Genomic DNA, 26,518 nt, shown 5'->3' on the forward strand with positions numbered 1-26,518 from the left:
TCTAACTAAGAAGTTAGAATTATTGCACATTTTTTTTCCATACATCAGGTGCTTGACATATCATATTTTGTGTTCCTGATTTCAATGAATATCAGAGAACAATAACACCCCAGAAAAGAATCCAGAGGATTTTGCTGTAATTGACATTTTGTCCTGGGCTGGCAGACATGACAGAATAAAGCACATGCTTATAGTTAACTTGTGTTAGTCCCTGCATTATTTTCTTCAGTTAAAAGAGAATGTATGGGGATTCTCAGAACAGAAGAAGAGAGAGTATTTCTGAAACATATTTAATATATTCCTCCTTGTGATTTGGATGCCACTTGTCTTTGGGTGCAAGTACATTTTTCCACTTGGTTTTATTGAAGTAACTTCATGCCAGCTGGTATTAGGTACATGGTGTATCAAGTCTGCATACCTTAGCAGAGATGATCTAATTCTTCAGGGGGAGCAGTTAACTCCATATTTACTGATTCCTGTGCATTGTCATAGGAAGACTTGGGTTTTTATGAATATATTTGTTATTTAGCTAGCTCTGGATGGTTTTAGTCAATGCTGGATTTCTCACCACTTCCCGTCACTCGTTTCAGCCCCAAGTGACCAGTACTTCCCATAATACATGGTGTGTTTGCTGTAGCCATCTCATGGGATTGTGCCTGCTCTCTCATTGCCAAGCTGAAACTTTTCATGAAAGCTGAAACAAGTCCCTTGGGGCTTAGAACTTTGTGCAAACATATATTAGCCTGAGCGTTGCTATAGTGATGTGTGTTTGTGTATGACCCATCCATTGCATGTCTCCTCAAAGCTGCAGCATTCTGGTGAATCCATTTACATAGTAACACTCTCCAAGCCATCTCCTTGTGCAAGAATTGTCATGAGTGACATATTTCTACATTCAGGAATGAAGAGAACAAAAGACACAGATAATGTTTAAGCAGATGTTGGAGAAAAGTTATTTTCCTAGTTCCCTACTTTCTGCACTCAAGCTGAAAGAGAGAGGTTTTCATCTCTTCCATCCAAAGTGAAGATGGTGAGACCTGTATTTTTGGGGTATCTTCATCCCTTGTCTTCTGTTCACCATCTCAACTATACAACAATGAGAATGTGCTGGTAAATTTACCAGAGCAAATTAAAAAGTTTTTCTCCATTGTTCCTTAAGGTGTCAGACATTTTTTTTTTTAATGACTTCTCTCTTGTGATTTCTAAAGTAGATAGAAAATTATGATATTTAGATAGCTGTAGTAACCAGCATAGACATTAGCAATTATCAAAGGATTAAGATAGACAGAATATAAGAATCAAAGAGGATGATAGAATAGTATCCAATGCTCAGATTAAATCTCAGCACATGGAAACTGGGAACACAAACATCACAGTTCTTCTTCACACATGCTGAACATTGCAGAGGCTAAAAATGCTTGTCTCCCCTTACCTCCACAGTTACTCAGTAATAATGTTTAAAACCTCTGACATTCTCTCAATTTCACTGTCTTTTGCTGTTTTTCTCCTCAGACTGGTTTTCAGGAAAGCTCTTTTTAGCTTTTGGGGCTGAAAACTGTACTCCAGAAATTGTTCTACAACCAGGAATTTCTCTTTGGAGCTCCCAGAGAGAAAAAATGGCTCCTGCCAGCTGCAGCTGAGACTGGAGCATGTGGCACAGCATTCTGTGACAGGCAGGGTGGGCTTGGACACTGGGGTTCTTACCTGCTTTCAAATGGTTTCTTGTGCAACTCATGATTTATTGTGTCCAATGGGGCTGAGAAGTTGCCTGTCTTGTTGCTGATTAAAGAGAAAATGCTTCAAAGCTTCTGGAGCAGTGGCTGAACTGGTATCAACTGCATGCTCCCAACTTCTGAAGTTAAGGATGTGATCCCTTTGTGCTGCTGGCACAGTGTCTGTGGCAGAAAAACAGTTTTGGTCCCATCCAGAGAATGTTTGTGATACACTCTTTTTTGTTCTCCTTTTCTACAAAAATACCCAGCTTCTCCTTGTCTTTCTCTTGTACCTGAAGCCAGGTAGGATATTCCCATCTAAACAAAATGCCTGTTCATGGCCCTGGCAGTCTGGATGAGTGTATATAAGAATGTTATTTATCCCTGATTAGGTTGCCTGACTCACCCTGCCATGAATGCTCTTAGACTGAATGCAATTTGATTACGTAGTAGTATCTACGTGAGAGATCTATGAGGTATCTCAGGCATTGGAGACAATTTCAGGCAAACTTGCTTTCTGAGTAATCTTGTCTTTGATTTCCCAATAGCTTCTAGGCACATAGTTGCTCTAATTGTCTATGGTTGCTTGAGCTGCAAGTTGTATGGACGTTTGCACAACTGGCTGTGGGTGAGGTTAATGGCAGCATTCAGTGTCCTGCAGACTCCTAATGAGCAATATAAGGAACCACATTCCCAGCAGTAGCTTAGGTCATGACATAAGAATTCCTGGAGAAAATAATGGGGAATACAATTTTCAATTGAGCCTGTATCAGACCAGTTAGTCAGAGGTGTAAAAGCAGGGGTCATTCAAATGTTTGTTTGCTTTGAGGCAGGATTAAAACAAGGTTTGCATGGCATTTTGCAGTAGGTTTATAAAATGAACTGCAGAGTGCAAAAGCATTTGGTGCAAAGGAGTGTAAATACAGGCCAGGAGCCATTGGAAGATTTATATTAGTGCATTGCAGGTTCCAGAGATGCGTAACTCAAATCACTCTGTAGCTGAATGAGGGGAACAGGTGGCTCCTAACCCCTGCAACAGGGCTTTGAGGCCATAAGCAGGGCACCTATTTCTATCCACTAGAGATATATTCAGAGGCTGAGGAGCCTCTGAATGGTGAGGAGGTGTTGTTGCAAATTGAGGGGGGACCACCAAGCGATCTGTAGGAAACAGTAAAGAAGGTGGGGTATGTGAAAAGGTGTCTTCCTCAGCAGCTGTTTCCTTCTGGGGAAGTTCAGAAATGTTTTGTGTCAAGCCGTCTAAGTTTGCTCAGGATGGACCAAGTTAAAGGCGGGGATTCAAAGGAGAAGTGTCAGTCTTAGTGTGAGCACTTGTATTAACTGATACATGTGAAGCTGTTTGTTGGGTTAGTTTGACCATAGCAATCTGGAAACTGAGTCAATTGCTTGAGCTACTTGTCTAAAAACTAAACCCAACCATCTTGGAAAAAAAGAGGTGGGAAGTGTTGGGTGCTCTGCAGTGGAAAAGGCAGAAGTTTCATCTCAGTCAGAGAGGGAATAGAAGGCTGTTGCTGATGGCATGAAGTCATAGCTTCCAAACATCAGTGAGCTTCTGCCTGAGAGAAGGTACAGACCCTCCTTTTGGGAATAAAGAGCTGGGTAATAATTTACGTGTAGACAATCTGTTACTGTGGACAGGGTAAATTTCCCAAGCCCTAAGATAAATGTGCCAGGAGAGGTGTATACTAAATGTAAAGATAAATGGGTACTGTGAACACTTCAAAGTGTACCAGAGAGATGCTTCTAAGTGAGAGTCCTTCTATGTTTTATTTTGCTTTCGCTGGGTGACAAACACCTCCTGTTTCATTGCTAGTAACAGAACAAGGTATCCATCTAATTTTATGTAGCAAAATTAGGACAGTGTGTTGATTTCCAAAGGTATTTATCACTATAAAATGCATTTGGTTTAGAACCTGGCTCACCAGGTGGGCAGAGGAACTGGCTCCATATGACCCAACTCCTTTCAGTGTTGCCTTGTCACCTTTGCTAATGAAGGCAGCAGCCATGCAGCACTGCAAATGTCCCCCAGCACCTCAGCATCCAGAGGGTACTGAGGTATCAGTGTTGTCTTCTGTGTAACTGCAAACTGGAGCCCTTTGCAGGCTCTAGTAGTTGTGAGACCAGTTAGCACAGCATTTTTTTTTTTTTTCCCTGGACTTTACTAAATGTTGTTGCCTGAAAACACTAACCTAAGACTGTTATCTAACTCAGGTATGGAATAGGAGGTCACTTGAGATATCTTCTGGCTTCATATCTCCCATGCTCTTCTGAAAACAGTCTTTATCACCCATGTAGAGACTTATAAATGTTTGCGGTAAGTGTTGTTTTAAAACATAATCTGGGAGTTGGTTGTTGTGGGTTTTTTGTGTGGCTGTTTTTTTTTTTTGTGTGTTTTTTTTTTTTGGGGGGGTGTTGTTGTTTTTTTTTTTTTGTTTTGGTTGGTTTTTTTTGGATGCTACTGCACAGCACAATATATCATGGAAAGATGACAAGATTGCCATGGCAGGACTGAGGTCAAGCTCCATGGGAGGAAAGCCTGTCAACCTGAGCTCGCCCTGAAGCCCCAGCCAAAGCACCTGGGCTGCCTGGGCTGGGTTTCAAACTCCACAGCAGGTCATCTCCCTTGGGGACCTGGCTGCCAAGGCTGATGGAGGCCAGGAGCTGTAGCCCTCAGGAGCCCCCAGCAACTCACCAGCCAGGTTAATGGAAAACCAGGCAGGATTCCACTTGGGTTTGCCTGGGCTTTGCCAGCATTTTGTTGCAATAGCACATTTTCAGTACAACTTCAATTGAAATCTAAAGTAAAATGAATGGAAAATTTCCACCTATAGCACCAACTAGACCTCTTAGTGAGTAACTGCTGACTAGCTCTAATTACTATGTCAGCCATTGAGACCTAGCCAAGCATGCCAGGGTTTACTGAAAATTAACACCAGAGCCAGCTGCTTTGTGGCTTATCTAGGATTGCTGCCCTTCTTTCAGATAGATGTTGTTTAACATCATCTTTGATTATTTATGGACTAGAGAGGACTTTGCCCTCTAAAGAATGTCCCTCATTCTGTCTCTTTTCAGAGCTGAAACATCTATGCATTACTGCTTTTTAAAATTATTATTATTATTTTTTCTATATAACATCTGGCATTCTTGTCAGGTCAATTTAATGACACATCTCTATTACTGCTAAAATTTCAAATACATTTTCATTACTTTCTTTTTTTGAAGATGTATTTTATCATTTTCTTAACTCCCCCCCTGCAGTTGCCACAATTTTAATTGTTTAAAACAACCTCCTGCCACAAAAAATGTATAGCTATAGGGCCATCAAGACAGAGCTAAGGGGATACTGTAGGGAATTAGGGACAGCTAAGCAGAAGGAAGGGAGGAAACCGGGAGGATGTTTGTATCACAGGGGTTGAGCAGGTGTCTGGGTCTGCTGTGCTTCCCTCCTTAGTGGGCAGGTTGCAAACACTGACTGGCTGGGTCTGGGAGCATGGTTCTCACATGAGTTCATTGGTGCTGGAGTGGCACATAGACCAGTATATTTTGGGCTATGATACACCAGACAAATATGTAACAGCAGGAAAATCTACAGCTGCAATGATAGGAAATATTTATACAGAAAGGTACCATCTGGTGTGCGCTCCTAATAGTGACTATACTTGGTTGCCACAGGCTCCAAAGAACGAGGTATTCTTTATCTCAGATAACCCTACTCTTAGTGCCAGTTAGATCTATGCAGCTCCATGAGTAGATACAGAACAGGGTCTGCAAAAGGGTTATTGTATGAAGGGGCTGCCATCTTGCTCATCTGAAGGCACATGGATACACAAAATTCTCTCTTAAAAGGGAACAATGAGCAGCACCATCAGCAACGAGGCTGGTGAAGGGACTGGCAGAAAGTCTTATGAGGAGAGGCTGAGGGAGCTGGGGTTGTTTAGCCTGGAGACGAGGAGACTCAGGGGGACCTTATCACTCTCTACAACTACCTGAAGGGAGGTTGTAGTCAGGTGGGGGTCGGGCTCTTCTCCCAGCCAACTAGCATGGCCTGAAGCTGCACTAGAGAAGGTTTAGGTTGGATATTAGGAAGCACTTCCTCATGGAAAGGGTGATGAGACATTGGAATGGACTTCCGAGGGAAGTGGTGGAGTCACCATCCCTGGAGGTCTTTAAGAAAAGACTGTATGTGGCACTTAGTGCCATGGTCTAGCTGACGTGGTGGTGTCAGGTCATAGGTTGGACTGGATGATCTCAGAGGTCTTTTCCAGCCCTAATAATTCTGTGATTCTGTGATTCTGTGAATGCAGGTTTAGTAATGCTCGTGTTAAGGCCACCAGTTAGAATTTGATGGCTTTTAAAAAAAAATTCCTCCTGCTAGCTTAAGACAGAAGAAAAAAGATCTGTGGTCTTTGAAAAAATTCATTTATTGTACATCCATGGATGGTTTTGCAAAAAAAATTCTCACAAGGCTTATTGTCAACATTACAAAATGAACAAGACACACCAAAATCCACCATTCAGGGCAGTGCTAATAAGTTAGTGTGCAATACGACCCTTACTCCCAGTGTATGGAACAGCTGCATATTGCTGTGACCAATACATTTTAACTTGAAAAATGGACATTTTACAGACTCCCTGCCTCTATTTTGGACACCAACAATTTTGTGCCCTGAGGAGGCAATGGGTTATACTATTGTTCCACAGTTTTTTTTCTTACTTTTCTTGAGGTCATGTATATTTTAGGTGGACTACATAAATTCCTAAGTCTCCACATGCAGCTTTCAGTCCCTATATGTGCTTTTGCTCTGAAGCAAATATGTGGTTACAGTTCAGGTCTTCCATATGTGTCACTCTCAGTAGGGGGAACAAGAAGAGAGATGTGTGGGTGTGTTACTATTAACATTAGTCCATGTTAAAAGTCTCTTCAGTAATAATGCAACATTATTTGTATTAGTCTGCTTAAAATACAGAGAAAGATTACTGGCACCTTTTTATTTAAAAAATACAAAGCCAGACTTAGCATTCACAAGGAAGTGTGTTCCATTGTATTAACAGTACTCAAGTGAGCATAAAACACTGCTCAGAAAGACAGCACTTGGCAAGGAATGTATATTTGAATATGCTTTTCCAGTTAACCTGCAGGTGTACACACATTTACACACAGACGCAGAATTTTGTGAGAAGCTAAGGACTGAGCAGAGACAACGTTTGTGTGCTTTATGGCTTTCTGAGATCACAGGTGTATACTCAACATGCTTCTAGGTTGGAAAATGAAAACTCCAATTACATGAGCCTGGGTTCGTGTAAGTGTGTTAAAACCAACAGTCACACCTTCCCACTCATTCCCTCTGTTATGGAGCTAACGAGACTCCTCTGTCTGTTTTCCCCTGCTGTGTACTGAGACCATATGTAGTGACTACCCCACAGCACAGACAAAACCACAACCTGGAGGGTGCCAAGGGTTAATCAAGCATCCATATAGCATGGAATTTGTTTGTTGTTGGTTTTTTTTCCTCTTTTTTTTTTTTTCCTTTTTTTTTTTTTCTGTCTTGCACAGCTGCACAGCATGATACCTTCGAGATTACCAGTACTGTCTTTTCCTTTCCATATCTTCATTATGTCTGTTGTTGAATGCCAGCATATGCATAGACAAGCTAAGGTTCAGCAACTGAGCAAGTTACCCAAATTTGTGGTGTACAATGGCAATACAGAACTTTGAGGCATGTATTAAAAATTGCCAAGAAGGAAACATCTTGCAATTTATTGTAACATAAGTAGTAAACATCTGAATGTGTTTTTACACAGGTAACAGTTAGGGCTTGCTAAAAGCATATTTTAAACACTGCTGAATAAAAATGAACCTTTTACAAACCCACCAATCCAATATGTTTTCTTCAAAACAATATGAAGTGTGTGGCTATGAAAACAGAGTGATACAAAAAAAATTTCAAAAATCATTTACCACAGGGTAACTTTATAACTAGAGGAAAACAAAAAATTATATACATAAATACATGTATTTTTATATATATAGCAAATTACAGTTTCCTGCACTGAACATTTATCAAATACATAAGTACTGAACAATACTGGATTGGGTGCTTTGCCACACCTCGTGGTCTCCTTAAATTCCTGTAAGAATGGAAGACAAGTTTCTATGGAGGATGCAACTTGTTCAGTGATGCAAACTCACACAAGAATTAAAAAAGTAAAGAAAACAAACAAACAAACAGAACCCCAGCAGAAATGCCTGATCTTTCCGGTACAAGCATCTTTAACAACAAAATGTGAATGCTTAACTGTTCTCCAAGCACATGCCCCAGCACAGAGCCTGTGCCAGGGAGTTGGATTCTGTACAACAGTATCACCTGCCAAGGGTGATGAATTTGGGCAACCAATCTAGTGCTCAGCTTTGACCAATGTCTTCTCAAAGCCATTGTCTTTCTGATAGACAGGTTGTTATGGAGCAGTCACCTTTTAGATCCCCTACAGAAACTGCACTTTTTCTTGAAGCTGGACAGCCACTCCCATGAGCTTCAGATAGAAAAGAAGGCACTAGCCAGCCATTGCCTTTCCAGAGCTGTAGGAACTGTGATTATTAACACGATGGGTGAGGTTTCAAAAGGGGGACACCAACCTATTTTTGAGGACTATATACACAGTTATTTTGGTTTTGAAAACAGAAAGCATCCACCACACATTTCATTTCACCTGGCCAGAAATGCTAAGTTCAGGTTCCTAATGCATAAATAACGAACCGTAGTGAAAAGGATGATGTAGACTCCCTTGGGTTACTAGCAGTTACTAGCTGTTACAGTCCTGTTTAGGTGTCCTTCAGAACACACAACACAAATATTTATGGTATAAAAAGCACTTGATTGTCTCCACAGGTTAGTGATGTCTGGAACTTGGGGAGTTGTAAATCCAGTCCATTACAATAAGAGTCATACTCACAAACATGAAGATTATGCCAGCTATGAGAAAAATTAGAGCCTGCAATTGGAAAATGAAATTTTGTTAATAAGAGAAGTGACTGTGCAGACTGTATTTCACAGACTATCCTACTGGAACCACATTTATCTAACAACCAGAGCCTGAGTTTGGGACATTCTGTGTCACTAAAGCTGGAGTCGTGTCACATGGGGCTACACGAAACAAAGTTCTATGTGAATTTCAGCTGAAGAAAGCCAAGCTTTAGAAGACTAGATCTGAAAAAGCACACTTTGTTTCTATGAACAATAGTACAAAATACAACAAGGTAACATTTACTTTTTTTTTCTTTAAAAATAGACCAATTTTCAATGAAGGATCATTGTCTCCAATATAAAAAAGCTTCAGAGTTAACACTTTTCGTCCTCATTAGACAAACAGGTAAACCCATCTCTCTTCTCTGAAGGCATTTATGTATATATTTCAGTGATTCAGATGCTTATAGACACCTTTTGCTTTAGTGGGGCTTTACTTTACCATAACCTGTCCACACTTATCAATATTCTGCCTCACAACACAAAGCTGAATATTGTATGTGGTTTCAGAGCAGGGTGTGAAGTTCTAGATATGCCTACCACACAGCAGCATGAAGAATGAGCAGCGACATGAACAAATTTTCACAGAATCTATAAAAACAACTCCTAAAGTCAACATCAGAAATAATTTTATAATAATAAACTTTTCCTGTTATCCTTGCAGTATGTATTGGTTGAAATTCCACTTCCATGTTTTTTTTGTGAATATGTATATAGCAATACATGTATATGTACATCTGTTTACATTATGAGCCTGCATGTATATTTCATCAATAACTTTTCTGATTGAATTTTCAAAGGACATCTCCTTGGTGATACTGTTAAATGTGCAGATAGCTATTGATGTTCAGGATAAAAGGTGTTGTTGCAGCAGTCCAGCATGACGTATAAACACTTGCTGTGTATAATCAACAGACCTTCATATCTGTCTTCCTGCAGGTGTATGGATCTATCTCAGTGTGGGACTCACTATTACTTAACTATCTCTGCTGTACACCTTCCCTCATGAAATGGACCTCAAATCTTCCTTTTGATCCACAGCTGGCCTTCTACTGTGAACCAACATCTCCTTATGCACTGTCTTGATGTTATCTATGCAAGCTAGAGCTCACATTGGACTAAATAAATGCTTTTTTTTTTGCTGGTGATTTAAGACACACTTTAACCTAGACACTCATTGTTGTGTAGCAGTAACAGTAGGACACTAAAGGCATTGACTTGTGAAGTCAATAGTCTCCATGCTAAGGTGAACCAGACTGCCTGACTTGTATTTTGAGTGAGACACACATTTATGAGCAACTGACAGATGTTGCAAGTCAAAGGTCAGAGGATTTGTGACCAGCAAAAAGCATCCACCCTCCTTTCTTTCCCTTTTCAGTTGCTGCCATCTCCCTTACCCCGATCTTCTGGGGAGACCTCATGGACTCTTTTTCAACAAGCCGCAGGTAGAAGGCACTAGGGAGGATGAAGATCAGCATGGTAGCAGAAGAGGCACCTGGAGAAGAAAGCAGAGCTGAATACCATGCTGTCTGACACATAACCAACGTGGTGCACCTGGAAAAGGCAGCATGTGGGGAGACAGCTGCTCTTCCAAGCCCAGCTGCACAGAGTGCTCTCTCTGTACACAGCATTCGTGCAGTTTTACATGTCCAAACATTTATTTGTGTGCTTTGAGCCCAAAGAGGCACTTGTTACCTAGAGGATTTGTTTGAATGGGTGTGACTGTGATACTGATGTCTATGTGTGACCTAGTAAAGCAAGGACAAACCAGCACTCCCAAGGTGTGATGACTGTGGAAATCAGGTGTCAAAAAGAGGGTGGAGGAACTGTGGCCTGGAGTTCCTGTTCCTCTGCTCTTGGCAGAGCCCAGCACGGTGGTCCAGGTATAAAAAAAAGGTGAAGAGGAAACAGGCTGCCTGCACAGAGTAAAAAATACAAAAAAGGCAGGAACCCCATGGAGGTGTCATTCTCAAGATAATTTGCATTCCTGACTCCTCAAGCAGCTACAGAGGCTCTTCACGGACCTCTTCGATCAGAGGCCAAAAGTGATCACAAGAAAGGGGTAAGGAGAGAACTGTGAATGATAAAAGATAGGTACCACTTTTCTCCTTTTTCTAACATCATAGTTTGGAAGTAAATATATTTTGTCCAGGCTATAGGTGCTTGAAAAGCAAAGGTGATTTCCCTCTCCTCCACATGAATTAGATAACATTTTTATCAAACTGGGAATTCCTTACCAGTCTTTATACTGGGATTATTGGATTCCTCATGCAAGGTAGCAACCAAGTTAGGTAGCACTTAGCTTTATCTGTCAGCTGTTTGGGAATTTCTATTTCTCTTTTAACTTTAATATGTGTTTATATCACTCCACTGTAAAACTAAAACTGAGAATGTCATTCAGTCCATGAATGTAAATATGCTGTGGAAAGGATTAACAGAGTAAACAACAGAGTATTTATGAGACCTACCAATAAATCCGAAGATGTCTTTAATAGTTGGAACAAAAATTACCAGCAGGTTATTAAAAGCAAGAATTACTGCTGCAATCAGGAAATGTCTTATCCAGCTGAATGGCCTTTTGGGAAACAGCAAAGCACTGATAGATGAACGGATCTGTAAGATGAAAAACATCAGAGAAAATAAAAGAGCAATTAATTTATCTTGGCTTTTCACTTTTCTGAATGATCTATGCTAGTTACTTTTGCTGTGAGAAATTCTTACTGAAGAAATGTGTTTTCAGTCCTTGATTTGCTTAAGGTAATCTCACTCACATGTAGGTTTTTGAGAACTGGGTTCACAGTTTAATGTAGAAACTCAAATATTTGCAGTGTAGAAGAAAGTCAAGTAAATAGGGTGTAAAATCAGGGAGATGAAATCTGCTCAACTGGAAGATGCTAATATCAGCAAAAATAACAGTTAAAGAAACCCCTACTATGAATACTAACCAGCTGAAAAAAAGTCTATGGGTGGAATATGAGTTGCTGTATTCCTGAATCTGATCCTTCTGAAAATGCCACAGGAGTTCTGTCATTTAGTTTTGTGAGAGAAAAAGCAAGCTGTTGTTTTGTTTCCATAATATATATGCACACACACACATTTATCTCAAAATTAAACCATATTTTTTCAATGCATTTGAAAATTATCATCCTAAAAGCTGTTGTGGAGGATTCTTTTTGCTTTGCTGACTTTCTCCCACAACACAGAGAGTTTTTCTCTTTTTCACCAGCAAAGATAAGTAAGGGAAAAGACATTTGCAAATCCCATTGGTGCTAGGAGATAGTGTTGCTCTGAAGTACCATGGTTAACTTAGGAGGCTTGAAATGCAGAAGTTGAACAAAAAATGTTTTTACATTGAGAAAGGCTCACAAAATACTTCTGTTTTTTGCTTTGAAATATCAGCTGTTGGCTTACAAGCAAATAATATTTGCTCTGTAGTTCTTGTAACAGAGCAGTTAGTGCTGTGGTATGTAATTGCTGAGCCTTTGCACACTATTCAGATCTAAAAATGATTATACAGAAAATTAAAAATGCAAAATGTTACATCTGACAGACAAAGGCTTTTGCAAAGCCCTTAGCTTGTTTTACCATGAAAAGTGATCGGCTAGTTAAGATTAATTTAAGCATTTAGTCATTGGTTTAAATGCAGTATTTAAGACAGAGCACTGGAGTGCTCTAAGGTGGATGGACTGATCGCTCTGGGTGCTTTATATATATATATATTTTTTTTAGACAAACTTGAATGGTGATCACTGCTCTTAAGTATTTGTCAACAAGCCTAGAAACAGCACCTACGCAGCTCGTGTTTGCATCCAGAACAGCAGAGCAACAGGACCCCAGGGTTACTGCACTCACTGGATGGGAACGCAACTGTGTGACGCAGAGCACTGGGAGCCTGGCAGCAGCGCGGTGCTGGGCTTGTACATGCCATACACATGACACACCAGCCTCCCAAAACTTTGTGACCAGGATCAACTTCTTCCTGCGTAGCAGCTCAGGGAATGCACAAGGGACAGTTCTGTGCATTCAGGAGTCTGGAGGTGTCCTCTTTAGGCAGGGATAGATCCCTGAGGAAGGTCAGTCATAGATTCATGAAATGGTTTGGGTTGAAAGTGATCTAAAAGATAATCTAGGTCCATCCCCACTGCTATGAGCCTCCTACAAGACCAGGTTGCTCAAAGCCCTGTCTAACCTGGCCTTGAACACTTCCAGGAGTGGGGCATCCATGACTTCCCTGGGCAACATGTTCCAGTGTCTTACCACCCTCACAGTAAATAATTGTTTCCTAACAATTAGCTCAGCCTGCCTACATAGGAGAGGTGTTCCAGCCCTCTGATCATCTTCAGTTAGCTGTGTCCTTCTGTCCCTCTTACTGTGGCTATTGCATTTTTCCATGTAAACAGCACCTAGAAGCTCCAAACTTTGCTCAAACATCCGACTATGTGGCTGAGTCTTCACTGTCTCTGTTTTCAGCAGTTAGCTTCCTTCCCTGACCATAGAGTCAAGCAGGTCAGATATCCACAGGGCATCTGCCCGTCCACCTTGGCAGCCAGGTCTGGCAGTCCTGCACAGCTTGTGCCCGAGCTGCACGTGTCTGCCTTGAGCTTGGACGCTGTAGCAGGTGCCTATGTCCGGATTAGGAAATCTCGTAAGTGGTTTCAGTATATCCCTTCAGTACTTCCACTGCTGCTCTGATAAATATAGTACAGCGAGAACCAGAGAGAGACAGGGCAGTTGTTCTTGATTTATTTCTGATTTATTTCTAAAGACTGATTTATTTCAGTCTTTCAAAGTTCGCAACCCTAACTACCTAAAGCCCTTGCTCTGGTCAAACTGCATATGAGAAATCAGACCCTCCTAAATAAAAATTTAGGCTTACTTTTCTTCAATGATAAGTTTGTGCTGAGTACATACACTCAGTGTATGTGGGCTCACCCCAACTTCAGCTTTTGCAGATGTGTTACTTACAGGGAAAAGGACAATGGGCACAGTCAGGGTTACAGCCACCAGCACAGCCAGGCGAACTGACAGCAAGAGTGCATCAAAGGTGTACACCTTGGTGTATGTATGAAGTAGCTCATCTTCAACTTCTCCTGTGAAAAGGAAACAGAGAGGAGTTAAATCACTTGAGTAATATCTGCACATGCAAAAGGATCTTTATACTGCAGCGAGATAAGATTAGCTTTGGCCCAGCTGCTGTCACCAGATACAAGTTATGGGTTAGGCATGAAAGAGGAATTTTCACAGCACAACCGATACAGGTCCATGACTCAGAGACTATGAGGGTGATACAGCTCTGAGGTGATGCTTTGTGCTCCAGTATCTCAATTACTTTCTCAAAGTCAGTAAGTAGATGTGGAAACTCAGGTAAAAAAATATCTGATATGAAACAGGAAACAACTCAACAAACTGGGAAGAGCTCCCTTTGACTCCCAACCAGGTGTCTCAGCTCTCAGGCAGAACTTTCTTGCCCCAGCAATAGAGAGCAGATTGTGCTGTGTCATTCACTTCTCTGCTGTAACTGAGGAACTAACGAGGTAAAAAGAGGTGGCGTTTGCATAAAATGGTGTGCTAATACAGGGGCTACACTGTTTACCTACTGGTTAGCCTAGCTCATCCATATTTTTTTACACTAGAATGACTTGCACCTGTTTTTCAGCATAGGTGAAGCTGAATTAGTGGCGTCAAAGGCAGGGTGGGTAGCACTTAATTGTGTCATGTAAAACTGTTAAGCACTAGAGTATTTTTAGTACAGGCACTCTTGGCCTTTGCCAAGAGCTAAGTTTACAGCAGCTTGTTGTCTGATTCCACATAACCAAGAGATACATGCCTGGTCCCACTAGCATGTGCCCCTGAGACTCTCACAGATGAGGAACTTGTGGCTGGATAAGCCTCACTGCTTATTCAGGAGGTTACGTGCTGCATATTGTTTGAATACTGCTTGCACCTGGATTCAGGCCCACACAAAATACATGAACACTTGAATCTCACTGTGATAGAACAGTCTTGCCTGCTTTAAAATGAGGTAAAATTCTACAGAGAAAGGGCTTTGACCTACCGTAGAAGGTCAGGTATCCAAAGAGGGCAGCCAGAAGATACATGATAAGCATGCCAGTGATGGAGACATTTGAGACATTCTGCATCCGCTTTCGGGAGCGACTGAAGTGGGAGAGAAAGAGACTAACAGTGCTATTCTTTCAAAGCCTCTATTTGTGCAAGAAATAAGTTACTTACTAAGTTCACAGCAACTATATTGGTCATACAGAGCTCTTTGTTTGAAGCTTCACAGCTCTGCAGAACAGCCCAGACTATACAAGTATGTTGAAATTCCATTTCTACTGCTTACTTAGTGACAACATATAAATGTTCCATGTTACTTCATATATCATTATTTATAAACTATCAATCTCAAATAGTGTATTTTAAATTAAAAATGGAGTGGCTGTAATTACAGGGCTGGTAATAATAATAGACAAGAGCTTTCAATCAGCTCTATGCGAACATACCCTTATATCTACATAGGACTGTTCTGCAGATTCAATAACCTCCTGCCTGTCAAACCCTTTCTTTAGAAATCCTTTAGTTAAAAATTTTGTATAAAAAAATCTTCAGCTTGTAGGACCTGCAAGCATGTTCCCAAGTCATCTGAGAATTTTTATTTCTTCTGAGGTTAAACCTGCTGAAATAGGAGGTAATGGACTTTGATCTCCTTAAGATTTGCAGCATAATCTCCTGTAATTTAATTCTTGCTGCTGAAAAAATACATTTTCTTACTCCTTCCCAACTGTCAACTCCTTGCTGAGTTAAGAAAGTGTATTTGATTTTTTATATTTGATAGGAAAAACAGACTGGGTGAAGAGCCTGTGTAAGACACCCAAACTGATGGCATCCCAAGAAATTTTGAGTGAACAGTGGCTGATCCAGACACAGAACTCAGTAAGATACTATTAGAAACTAGAATTATCTATTTTAGTGCAACCAAGTTCCCCAGAGTATTTCACATACTCTGAAGGACTGTCCAGATTCCTTCTTTCCTAAGCAAATATTGATCAATATGCCTATCTTAACAGTGGTTCTCTGTCACCAATAACTGACTATTAGATCAAAGCAAAGCTAGTATCTGGTCACTATGGAAAAAGATAAATCATTATTAGCAGGTGTGTGTCTGCACACCAGAAATCAAGGCAGAGCACAGAGAAAGTGATCTCTAGCTACGGTTAAGTGGAAGTATGGGACAAAATTTAAGAACCTTACTCTTTCAGTTCACTGTATATTGGTAGGACCTCAGGGTGGCATACGAATGCAAATGCCAGGATGGGTATTGCGTAGGCAGTCTGTAAAATAAAGCTCCCATTAGTAAGAATGGTCACTGCAGTAGCTCTGACTTTTGGCAGGCAGCAGTTTAGCTGTGGTACAAATGGCTAAAGACATACTCTACAGAATCTCCCTTACCCGTGAGTTGAACACAAAGTATTTTGGCTGACACCTGTCACTACTGTCGCTGCGTGCTTCATATTCTACACCACTTTTGGGATAGGTATCTTTTGGCTCCTCAAGGGCTGGCAAGTGCCCAGCTGTGTTGTCCATCATGAAATTCACACCAGAACCAAGGGACTCGTTTGGTAGCATGACCAGGTGCATTGGCACAGTGTTGTTGGTAGTGGTCCAGTTTTCAGCTCCATGGTCCATGATGGGCAGAGGACAGGGTATTTGGGATTTCTTGAAGATTACCTACAAAAGAGTAGATTATATAATCAGAAGAGTACCACCATTTGAGATTACACTCACATCCAGGGTATGCCAGCAGAAATACTGAAACAGGCACACAGAAGAGAGACGGGAAAGAGAGAGAGCAAAAAACTTGCTTCTTCTCTAAGTATTTATTTGCACTTTGCCTGTTCTGTTGTCCTGCTTTATTTTTTTTTTTTTTCTCAAGGGTTGTTCTTTTAGGCCAATCTTTTTTATTTTGGCTTCATTCAGCAACAGGCTTGTTGATTTGATTCTCTTGCAGATTCTACTCTAACTTCTACATTGAATTGCCATGGTAAGAAATATAACAGCATTGTACATTTTGCAGGCTCTGTATTTGCTTAGGGACAATACCCAAACAGTCACCTACCACACTGACGAAGAAAACCATACAGGTCAGCGAAAACCCACTGGTATAACCAAGATAACCTGTGCAGCAAGAAAAAAACAACACAAAAACCCGTTCAGCTACATATAAATTCATAGTCCTAATAGAAATAAGAGAAAAGGTTAACTGGGGCATTGAGCTTACCTAAACTCTTTAGAAGGGAGAGGGGAAGAATAATCCCAACCGTTACAAGTATGACGAGGTAGTTCCCATTTAGGTACCATTCTCTGAAGAGGAGGAATAAAAATTAACAATCATTATCTTTGAAATCAAAGTGAAAAAAGTTAATCTGAGGTTCAGGTTGGGCATAGGCACCTACCCAGAACTCTCCTCAAGCTTCATAAATGCTCTGATCACTTCAGGAAGTTCATATTTAATAATAAAGAGGTAGCTTGACATTGCTAAAAAAAACAAACGACAACTTCAGAGGAAACAATGTAGTCCCAACAGAAATAATTTATTTCAAAAAAACATTCATGCTGCATGCAAAACATTTTGTTTTGGGAAATCTGTTTTTGCTAAGATAGAGAAATGAGCTTTGTTCAAATAATGATGTGATTAAATAGATGGAATATTCCCTTCATCTTCTTATGAGCATGCCCTGAAAGACATCTAGCATTCAGTATTAGAATACAGAACACTTGTTATTGAAGTGATAACATACTCAAATTACTGTTCAAGTGAAATTTATACTCCTAACTTTTCCTTTTGCTGTTCTGTTGTAAGTGTTGATTTTCCAACAAACACTATCCATCCATTCTGTAGTAACTTGGGTTGTTACTGCCTCTAAAATAATTTCATCTACCTTATCCCTTCTATTTTCATCTTCTTTCTTGCAATATTTTACTCCACTGTAAACAAAAAGATTACAAAATATGAAGATTCCTGATAGAAGGGTGGACTTCTCTACATCTCATTTAAATGTACTGCCAGATGCATGCTTTTTTCAGTTATTTTACATAGGCCACTGGTAGGTCTCTGGACCTCAACAAAAGATTGAAAGCCTCTGGACTGGTGCTGTCATATAGCCTGACAGAGGAGTGGAAGCACTTATGTTCTGTAGAAAAGCATCAGAATTTAGAAAAAGTGTTTCTAAAAACCTTTGCCCCTTACCTCCGATGTTCTGCATAGTAACTGAAATGAAAACACCACACTTCCCAGGCCAGCCAAATGCCTTTTCTCCCAGTTTTTCATATATTAGTGATCCTGAAAAAAGATACAAAAAAAACCCCAAAAGAGACATGGGCCATTGCATTGGACACACTTGATGAATTGCATGCCAAGGTAAACTGCATGCATGGAGTAGGGACTCTTAGTCAGTCACAGCATTAATCGTCATACCTCCTTCTTTTGATATCTTCAGTAAGAGGTGGACCGAGTAGAGTGACAGTACTGCTACACAGACCAGCAGAACTCTGCAAGGCAAAGAATCAGAATCCCAAGCAGGACAATGCAGACACTCAGTTGATTTGAACAAACTCTTGCTCATTCTCACACAGTTCAGGGCGTAAATAGTTTGCAGCAAGTTTTTCTTTGGACTCACAGTGCTAAATGCAGAGATAAGTGTCAACTGTAGCTTACTTGTGAGAGCAATTGCACTGTATAACTCCAAAAGACCCTCAAGGCTAGTTTAAGCCCAGGTAAGTGCCAATTCTGTGTTGTTCCACAAAGACAGAATCTTGCATTTTAACAAGACTGTGCTAAAGTAAACAGATTTCTATGCAAGAGTCAAGTCTTTGGTCTCTTACCCGCTCACTTGCCTCTTGTTTCAATCTCTCTCCTTACTCACAGCTACCAAAAAACCCCCCAAAAGCATGATTTTGACAACTTCACTGCTGACTCCTGGCTATTCACTGCTTTTGACTTCTGCCATGTCATTGTGAAGATGTGGATTTTTTTCTAAAAGTGAAGCTGACAACAGTACAGACTTTATGTGAGCAGGGTTATCTCTCGTGCTGTAGGCTCATTCAACATGATAAGGGGGGGATCCTGTCTGACATCGCAGTGTATCCTGCCAAGATGCTTCTTGATCAGGGGCACCCATTCAGAGACATGACCTTCATGTTCTGACACATGAGGTTGTGGTAAGCCAAAGCCATCCTAGTTGCACTTGCTAAATCATGCCAGGCAGCAAAAGTAATGGTGCAGTGCATGCTCCATACAATTGCAGACCTCCTCCATGGGAGAGGAGGATGTAAGGGGAACTTCTGGAGAGCTTCTGAGTTTTAGGAGACCTCTTTTTGTCTTCATCCTGTAGAACATCTTCCAGCATGAGAGCATTGAGCAACATGAGAACTGTAAATAAGAAAAATTCAGGCAATGCTGCCAGCATCGTCTAAATTAGCATTAATGTCCAACAGGTTCCATTTAGTAGATGGGGTCTTTCTGTCCTGCTAACACTAACATCATCTGTGAAAACAGAGGAACCTCTAGCAAGTGGACACATGCCATAAGGGTAACAATATCCCCTCAGAGTATTGTACTTTAAAATAAAACTTCTTCCTCTGCCAGAAGGGACAACGTTCTCATGCAGAAAGTATGGAAGTAGGACAGAAAATAAATAAGCTGTAGGTGGAGACATCTTTTGGTTTTGCTGTTATTCTTAGGGTTACTTTAGTCTGACTCCATGTTTTAGTACTTCCAGTATTTCCAGCTAATGTCATTAGGCTTGCTTAAGGTTTTTTAGGCTACCTGTGTGAATGAGCAGAACCTTAAAAGTAAAGATATTACAAAGGTAATGATTTGTTGTGTTGTTGTTTTGGTTGTGTTCCTACCTCTCCCCCCCAGTGATGTCTGATGTATCACTGTTTTCTTTCCAGTGATAATTTATGGCCATACCAGTTAGTACAAGTGCTCAGAGAAAGCTGAAAAAAAACCAACCCTACATTTTTCAAACTCTAATGCAGTCAGTTTTAGAACCATTTGAGTGGAGGTGCTGGAAAGTACTTCTCCAGGACCACATTTGCACCTACAATTAATTTTTGGTTGAAAATTCTACTGAAAAAATCCAGCAGGTGTTTCTTAGCAACTGCAAGCTACAGGAAGCATTTCAAAGGCTGTTGCTGTTGTAGTTACACAATCTCCAGAAGAAAGAAGCTGTAGAAAGATAGCCATGCAACCTGATTTAAAAGCTAGTTTGATTTCAGTGATGTCGAACAATGGCCCATTGACACACAGGACTGTCAAGCTTTATCCCAGCCTCATGGGGAATCAAAATTAAGGCTTTAGTTAAAATTAAAATCAGTTATTAAAAAAGAAAACCAACTTATTTTTGTACAGTCTGTCTCATTTTGCAAGGTTAGATATAGAGTAAAAATCTTCATATGGCTACCTGTTACCGCGTATCAAAACTCATTTTGTATAGATACCGTATATCAGCCACATGCCATCGCTGTCATCTGTGCACGTTGAGTACAAATAGACTTGGAGGAGCAACCCTGAATCTGAATATATCTGTGAATGCCTTTGCATTCAAAGCATGCTGCTATTTCAGGCTTATATAGAACATTCTTACATATTCTTCCATTTCTACATAGTGAATAGATAACTGGGAGATGTAAATATATACTTTTTGGGTTATTTATTTCCCTTGTTGAATTCTAATACTGAACCAGCAAGATTGCTGGTTGTTGTTTTTTTAGGACCAGTATACTGTTCTTCCCCTCTGGATTTTGACTGCACAGTATCAATTTGCAGCCATATTTCTGACACAAAACTGGGCTAGATTAAAAAAAATGGCTTGTCAGCAGTGAATGGTTCCTTGTGGTACAGCTAAAATGTTTTCATTACAGATGATCTTACAAAACTTTTCAGCTATCAAAACAAGCTTAGCATACCTCTCTAACCACAAAAACTTTATCTCCAGCTCACTGCTTGTATTCTATTTTTTTTTTTCTATGTACTTACACAAAAAGGATGATTCCTGTGTTTGCCATGGCATAGGAGAGCCCTAAGATGCCACTGCCCATAATAGCATTGCTGAGATTGAATGAGGACATCCCAAAGGAAGCTCTGCCCCGGTGCTGTTGGGAGCAAGAATAGAAAATGGAAATTTATTTGCATTTTATTGAGCATAATAGTATAACAGACAAATTATCCTCATTGCTGGTTTTCCCTGAATTGCTCCCTTGATCCTCAGAGGTGGAGCCTTGCTAGGTTCTGGAGCCCACAGGCACTAGCCACATAAGAAACCTTTTTTACCCCCAAATCCAGCTGTGCAGGTAGGTGTTCACCTCTTCACAGAATCACAGAATTGCCAGAGTTGGAAGTGACCTCTAGAGATCCTCTAGTCCAACTGTCCCACTAGAGCAAGATGGCCTAGATCACTTTACACAAGACTGTATCCAGGCTGGTCTTGAATGTCTCCAGAGAAGGGGAATCTACAATCTCCCCGGGCAGCCTGTTCCCGTGCTCTGTCAGCTTCATAGTAAAGAAGTTTTTCCTCATATTTAAATGGAACTTCTTATATTCCAGCTTGTGCCCATTGCTCCTTGTTACCCTGTCACTGGAAACTACTGAAAAGAGTCTGTTTCAATTCTGTTTGCACCCACCCGTTAGATACTTATAGGCATGAATAAAGTCTCCCCTCAGCCTTCTCTTCTCCAGGCTAAAAAGTCCCAGCCTTTCTTCATAAGACAGATGCTCCAGTCCCCACGTCATCTTTGTTGCCCTCCTCTGGACTTCTCCAGTGGCTCCCTGTCTCTCTTGCCAGAACTGGACACAGTTTTCCATATGTGGCCTCACCAGGGCAGAGTAAAGGGGGAGAATGACCTCTCTTGACCTACTGGCCACATTCTTTCGTATGCACCCCTGGATTCCATTGGCCTTCTTAGCAACAAGAGCACATTGCTGACTTATGGATAATTTACTATCTACTAGGACTCCCAGATCTTTCTCCTCAGAACTGCTTCACAGCAGGTCCACCCCTAATTTATATTGGTGCTTGGGGTTCTTCCTCCCCAGTTGCAGGATCCTACACTTTCCTTGTTGAACCTCATTAGATTCTTCTCTGCCCATCTGTCCAGACTGTCCAGGTCACACTGGACAGCAGCACAGCCCACTGCAGTGTCAGCCACCCCTTCCAGTTTGGTATCATCAGCAAACTTCCTGAGGATACACTCTGTCCCCTTGTCCAGGTTGTTGATGATATTAAACAAGACAGGACCAAGTATTGACCTCTGGGGGACACCACTGGCTTCAGGCCTCCAACTCAACCCTGCTCCATTAATCACAACCCTCTGAGTTGTGTCACACAATCAGCTCTCAATCCACCTCACTGTCCACTCATTTAGCCCACACTTCCTGAGTTTCCTAATGGGCATGTTACAGGGAACAGTGTTAAAAGCCTTGCTGAAGTCAAGGTAGGTAACATCCAATGCTCTCCCTTCATCTATCCAGACAGTTACAACATCATAGAAGGCAATCAAATTGGCCAAACATGATTTCCCGTTGGCAAATCCCTACCGACTTTTCCCAGTGACGTTCTTTGCTTTCACTTGTTTTATGATGAACGTACAGAAGGATTTTTTCCAACATCTTACCTGGGATGGAGGTGAGACTAACTGGCCTGCAGTTCCCTGGGTCTACCTTCTTGCCCTTTTTGAAGACTGGAGTGACATTAGGTCTCCTCCAGTCCTCAGGCATCTCTCCTGTTCTCCATGACCTCTCAAAGATGATGGAGAGTGGCCTAGCAATAACACCTGACAGTCCTCTCAGAACTTGTGGATGCATCTCATCGGGGCCCATGGATTTATGGATGTCCAGTTTGGCTAAGTGGCCTCTAACTTGGTCCTCCTCTGCCCAGGGAAAGTCTTCTTCTCTCTAGACCTTATCTCTTACCTCCAGGGTCCGGGATTCAAGAGGGTCAGCTTTAGAAGTAAAGACTGAAGCAAAGAAGGCATTCAGTAACTCCTCTTTCACTGTGTGTTCTGCCACTGGGGTCCCTGCCTCATTCATCAGCAGACCTACATTTCCCTTAGTCCTCCAGGTGTTTTTTTTTTTTAATGTACTGAAGAAACCCTTCTTGTTGTCCTTGATATCCCTTGCCAGACTTAATTCCAGGTGGGCCTTAGTGTTCCTTGTCTCATTCCTGTATCTTCTGTGTTCTCATATTCTTCTGAAGTGGCCAGTCCTGTTTTCCACATTCTGTAAATTTCCTTCTTCCATTCAATTTTTTCCAGAAGATCCTTACTCATCCACACAAGTCTACTTTCTCTGCTTGATTTCTTCCTCATAAGGATGAACTGGTCTTGAGGTTGAAGCAAGTAGTATTTGAAAGCTGCCCAGCTCTCATGGACATCCATACCTTCCAGGGCCCTTATTCCACAGAGACCTTTGAAGAGGCTAAACTTTACTTTCCTGAAATCCAGTGCTGTAGTCTTACTCATTTCTCCACTTCTTTCACACAAAATAGTAAACTCCACCATTTTTTGGTTGCTACAGTGACCCCACTCTCCATTTGTCCTGGAGGGGAGGAGGACTACATCCCTGACAGGCGACTTGAGGATACATAGCCACAGCTGGCTGGCAGGCCAGCCTCAGTAGGAATATGTGCTGTTATCTGATATCTTTCCCCATTATCAATTTAATAATTTCAGATGATTTTAAAAACAAATCCAACTGATTTGTGATTTTTTTCTCCAAGTATAACTTGCTTCTTTCTTTGGGGATATAAAAGTGTGTCTGGAGGGGAGAAGAAGAAAGTACATTGTGGCTCAGGATGGAGGCAGTGGAGTGGGAGAGGATGAAAAACTAGAATAGGGAGGATGGTGTGTGAGTGACTCATATCTGTTACCAAGTGGAAAATAAAGGCAGGGGAATACGGCTCTTAATTTTAGCTTGCAATCACAAACTATATATTTTTTTTGTTTGTTTTATTTGGTCAGTCCTAATAAAACCTGTAACAGGACCAACAAAACAAAGCCTTTCTTGGTACCAAGTTCATGAAAACTTAGAATAAAATTGAATTTTGAGCAGAGAGATACACATGTGCACACCCCAGGAACCGGTGCTGTGCTTCCACTTGCAGATGGAGTTGTCTAAGGGCCCTTATTCCACAGAGACCTTTGAAGAGGCTAAACTTTACTTTCCTGAAATCCAGTGCTGTAGTCTTACTCATTTCTCCACTTCTTTCACACAAAATAGTAAACTCCACCATTTTTTGGTTGCTACAGTGACCCCACTCTCCATTTGTCCTGGAGGGGAGGAGGACTACATCCCTGACAGGCGACTTGAGCATACATAGCCACATCTGGCTGGCAGGCCAGCCTCAGTAGGAATATGTGCTGTTATCTGATATCTTTCCCCATTATCAATTTAATAATTTCAGATGATTTTAAAAACAAATCCAACTGATTTGTGATTTTTTTCTCCAAGTATAACTTGCTTCTTTCTTTGGGGATATAAAAGTGTGTCTGGAGGGGAGAAGAAGAAAGTACATTGTGGCTCAGGATGGAGGCAGTGGAGTGGGAGAGGATGAAAAACTAGAATAGGGAGGATGGTGTGTGAGTGACTCATATCTGTTACCAAGTGGAAAATAAAGGCAGGGGAATACGGCTCTTAATTTTAGCTTGCAATCACAAACTATATATTTTTTTTGTTTGTTTTATTTGGTCAGTCCTAATAAAACCTGTAACAGGACCAACAAAACAAAGCCTTTCTTGGTACCAAGTTCATGAAAACTTAGAATAAAATTGAATTTTGAGCAGAGAGATACACATGTGCACACCCCAGGAACCGGTGCTGTGCTTCCACTTGCAGATGGAGTTGTCTAAAAGTCATGCTGAGTGTGTAATGCTCAGCACTGGAAAGCCAAACATGAATGTCCCTTCTTAAAAGGGATGTGGATTCATTTACACTGATGTTGGAAACAAACAATACAAGCACGCATGCATGAAGGCCCAGGTCTACCTTGATATGGGAGTAAAAAAGTTTCTGTGAACCAAATCTTCTGTCAGAAATGTGAGTGCATACCCAGCCTTGGCTGAACATCTCATGTGAGATAACATGGACACTAATGAAGCCCAAGTATGATCTGAGGAATTTTTCTGATTACTTGTGAAGGAAAGACCCAGTTTTACTTGCAAGTCAATAGAAATTGTTTGCTGCACTATTAGAAATAGAATTAGAAAAGTAAGTATTAGAAAATGTGTTTACTCTTCCAAAGCTGAGATTAGGCTGATCAAGCTCCAGAGTAACTTTGTTTACCAAAACTTTGGGAAAAAGGTTCAGGTCAGTAAGATTTACTTTGTATTAACCTTAAAAATTAACAAAACTTACATATTCTTCTTTATATTCTTCCAATTTCTTTTTACCCAGATATCCATTTGTAAGGAACTTCTGACTTTCTGCATCATCACTAGCAAATGAACTGAACATGAAGAAAAACAAGAAAATATTAGATAAGGCTTGTGACACATATTACATTCAAGCAGTGCTGTTTGTCATTAGTGGAAACTTTCCTTTGACATTGCAATGAATATTTCAAAATCCTTCAGAAAACTCTTTCTTTTCTCCTGGAAGATTCTCACGTCCAATGGCTTGTTTAATAGATTTTTGCTTTGTCTTGGCATTTTGTTTAAAATCCAGCAATCTTCAAATTTTTTTCTGATTTGAGATGCTGGAAAGCAACAATTCATTGCTGCCAGCAATGTGCTAAAGCTGAGCATGTACTTCACATCAGAGGAATAAAGCTCCTTGCTGCTGCCCTGTTGGAGATATGTGCCAGGGGGTTCAGCAAGTTGAGAGCTGGAGGTTGATGGCTGCTTTTGAGGTGTCTTTCTCAGGCCACCTAAGTGCTGGTGCTATGGTGGGTCCTGCTGGAGATGCCCAAGCGTGGGCTGTCCTCGCAGGAGCACTGAGTTGCTGCCCTGGAAAGCATTCCTCCTCTCCAGGGCTGAGGCACGGAGGCAGCACGCTCAGGCTGGAATGCCCTGAGAGCATATTAATTTACACATGTGACTGGAGTGGTTACAAATTGCCAACTGTGTGCTCAGGGCTGGGAGGCTGCAGAGGTCACTCCCAGTGGTGGTCAGCAAGTAGGACTTGGGCTGCCCTGGCTGTGCTGGGCACACCCATCCTCCACAGAGCAGGGAGTGCTGGTGCTGTGGGAAAACTCCAGCTAATCGCGTTGATTTGGACACATTACATAGGAAGTGTTTTGATGCTGTCAGTAAAGCTTGTTTTTTGGCTACTGCTGTCCAGCCTTAACCGACCAGCCTTCCCATTTAAATGCTCACCTCCTAATTGCAGCCTTTTCTGAATCAACCAGCTCGGCATAGTTATCTTCGAGGCTTTCCCCACTGTTGCTCTGCTCGTCAAGTTCAATGTTGACTTTTTGCAGCTCCATGCGATCCATTAGGGAGGTTGGTGCTTTCCAGCACACACACTCTCTTCTTCAGGGTAAACAGCGCCGTGCCGCCTGCTTGCGGGTCCTCTCTACCATGCGGGGCCTGCCAGAACACTCTGTTCTGCAAACAAAATGCAAAAGAACTCATGAGAGTTTTCCTCAAATTAGATAAACCAGTGCAAATAGTTTGGTTTGTGTTTGTTCTTTGTAATAGCATTAAGAAGGGAAGCAGCTGCAGACTGGGAAAACTCTGGGCAAGCAGAACGTCCCTTTATATGCCGGCACT

General features: G+C 41.2%; 1 protein-coding gene across 1 annotated transcript; it reads right to left on the minus strand.

Annotated features, from left to right (window-relative positions):
* Positions 1–8,618: 8,618 nt before the first annotated feature.
* SLC38A4 (solute carrier family 38, member 4) lies at positions 8,619–26,241 on the minus strand. The gene is made up of 15 exons (XM_010006290.1): positions 26,123–26,241; positions 25,164–25,254; positions 20,793–20,908; positions 18,228–18,301; positions 18,000–18,092; positions 17,206–17,287; positions 17,031–17,113; positions 16,869–16,927; positions 16,202–16,480; positions 16,004–16,083; positions 14,808–14,908; positions 13,718–13,842; positions 11,221–11,365; positions 10,150–10,247; positions 8,619–8,720 (listed from the first exon to the last, which is right to left on the minus strand). The coding sequence occupies exons 1-15, from the start codon at positions 26,239–26,241 to the stop codon at positions 8,619–8,621; spliced, it is 1,647 nt and encodes a 548-aa protein (XP_010004592.1).
* Positions 26,242–26,518: the final 277 nt, after the last annotated feature.

This window comes from Chaetura pelagica, unplaced genomic scaffold (assembly GCF_000747805.2).
Source record: "Chaetura pelagica isolate M959 unplaced genomic scaffold, ChaPel_1.0 scaffold108, whole genome shotgun sequence".
NCBI lineage: Eukaryota > Metazoa > Chordata > Aves > Apodiformes > Apodidae > Chaetura > Chaetura pelagica.

What these genes read in the sequence shown, in the direction of transcription:
- SLC38A4 (XM_010006290.1), bottom strand. Translation starts at nt 26,241, where the DNA reads ATGGATCGCATGGAGCTGCAAAAAGTCAACATTGAACTTGACGAGCAG. An exon ending in TGCCCATTGTCCTTTTCCCT is followed by an intron (nt 11,366 to 13,717) that starts GTAAGTAACACA and finishes TTCATCTTACAG; the next exon opens with ATCCGTTCATCTATCAGTGC. An exon ending in GGTCTCCCCAGAAGATCGGG is followed by an intron (nt 8,721 to 10,149) that starts GTAAGGGAGATG and finishes TTCCAATTGCAG; the next exon opens with GCTCTAATTTTTCTCATAGC.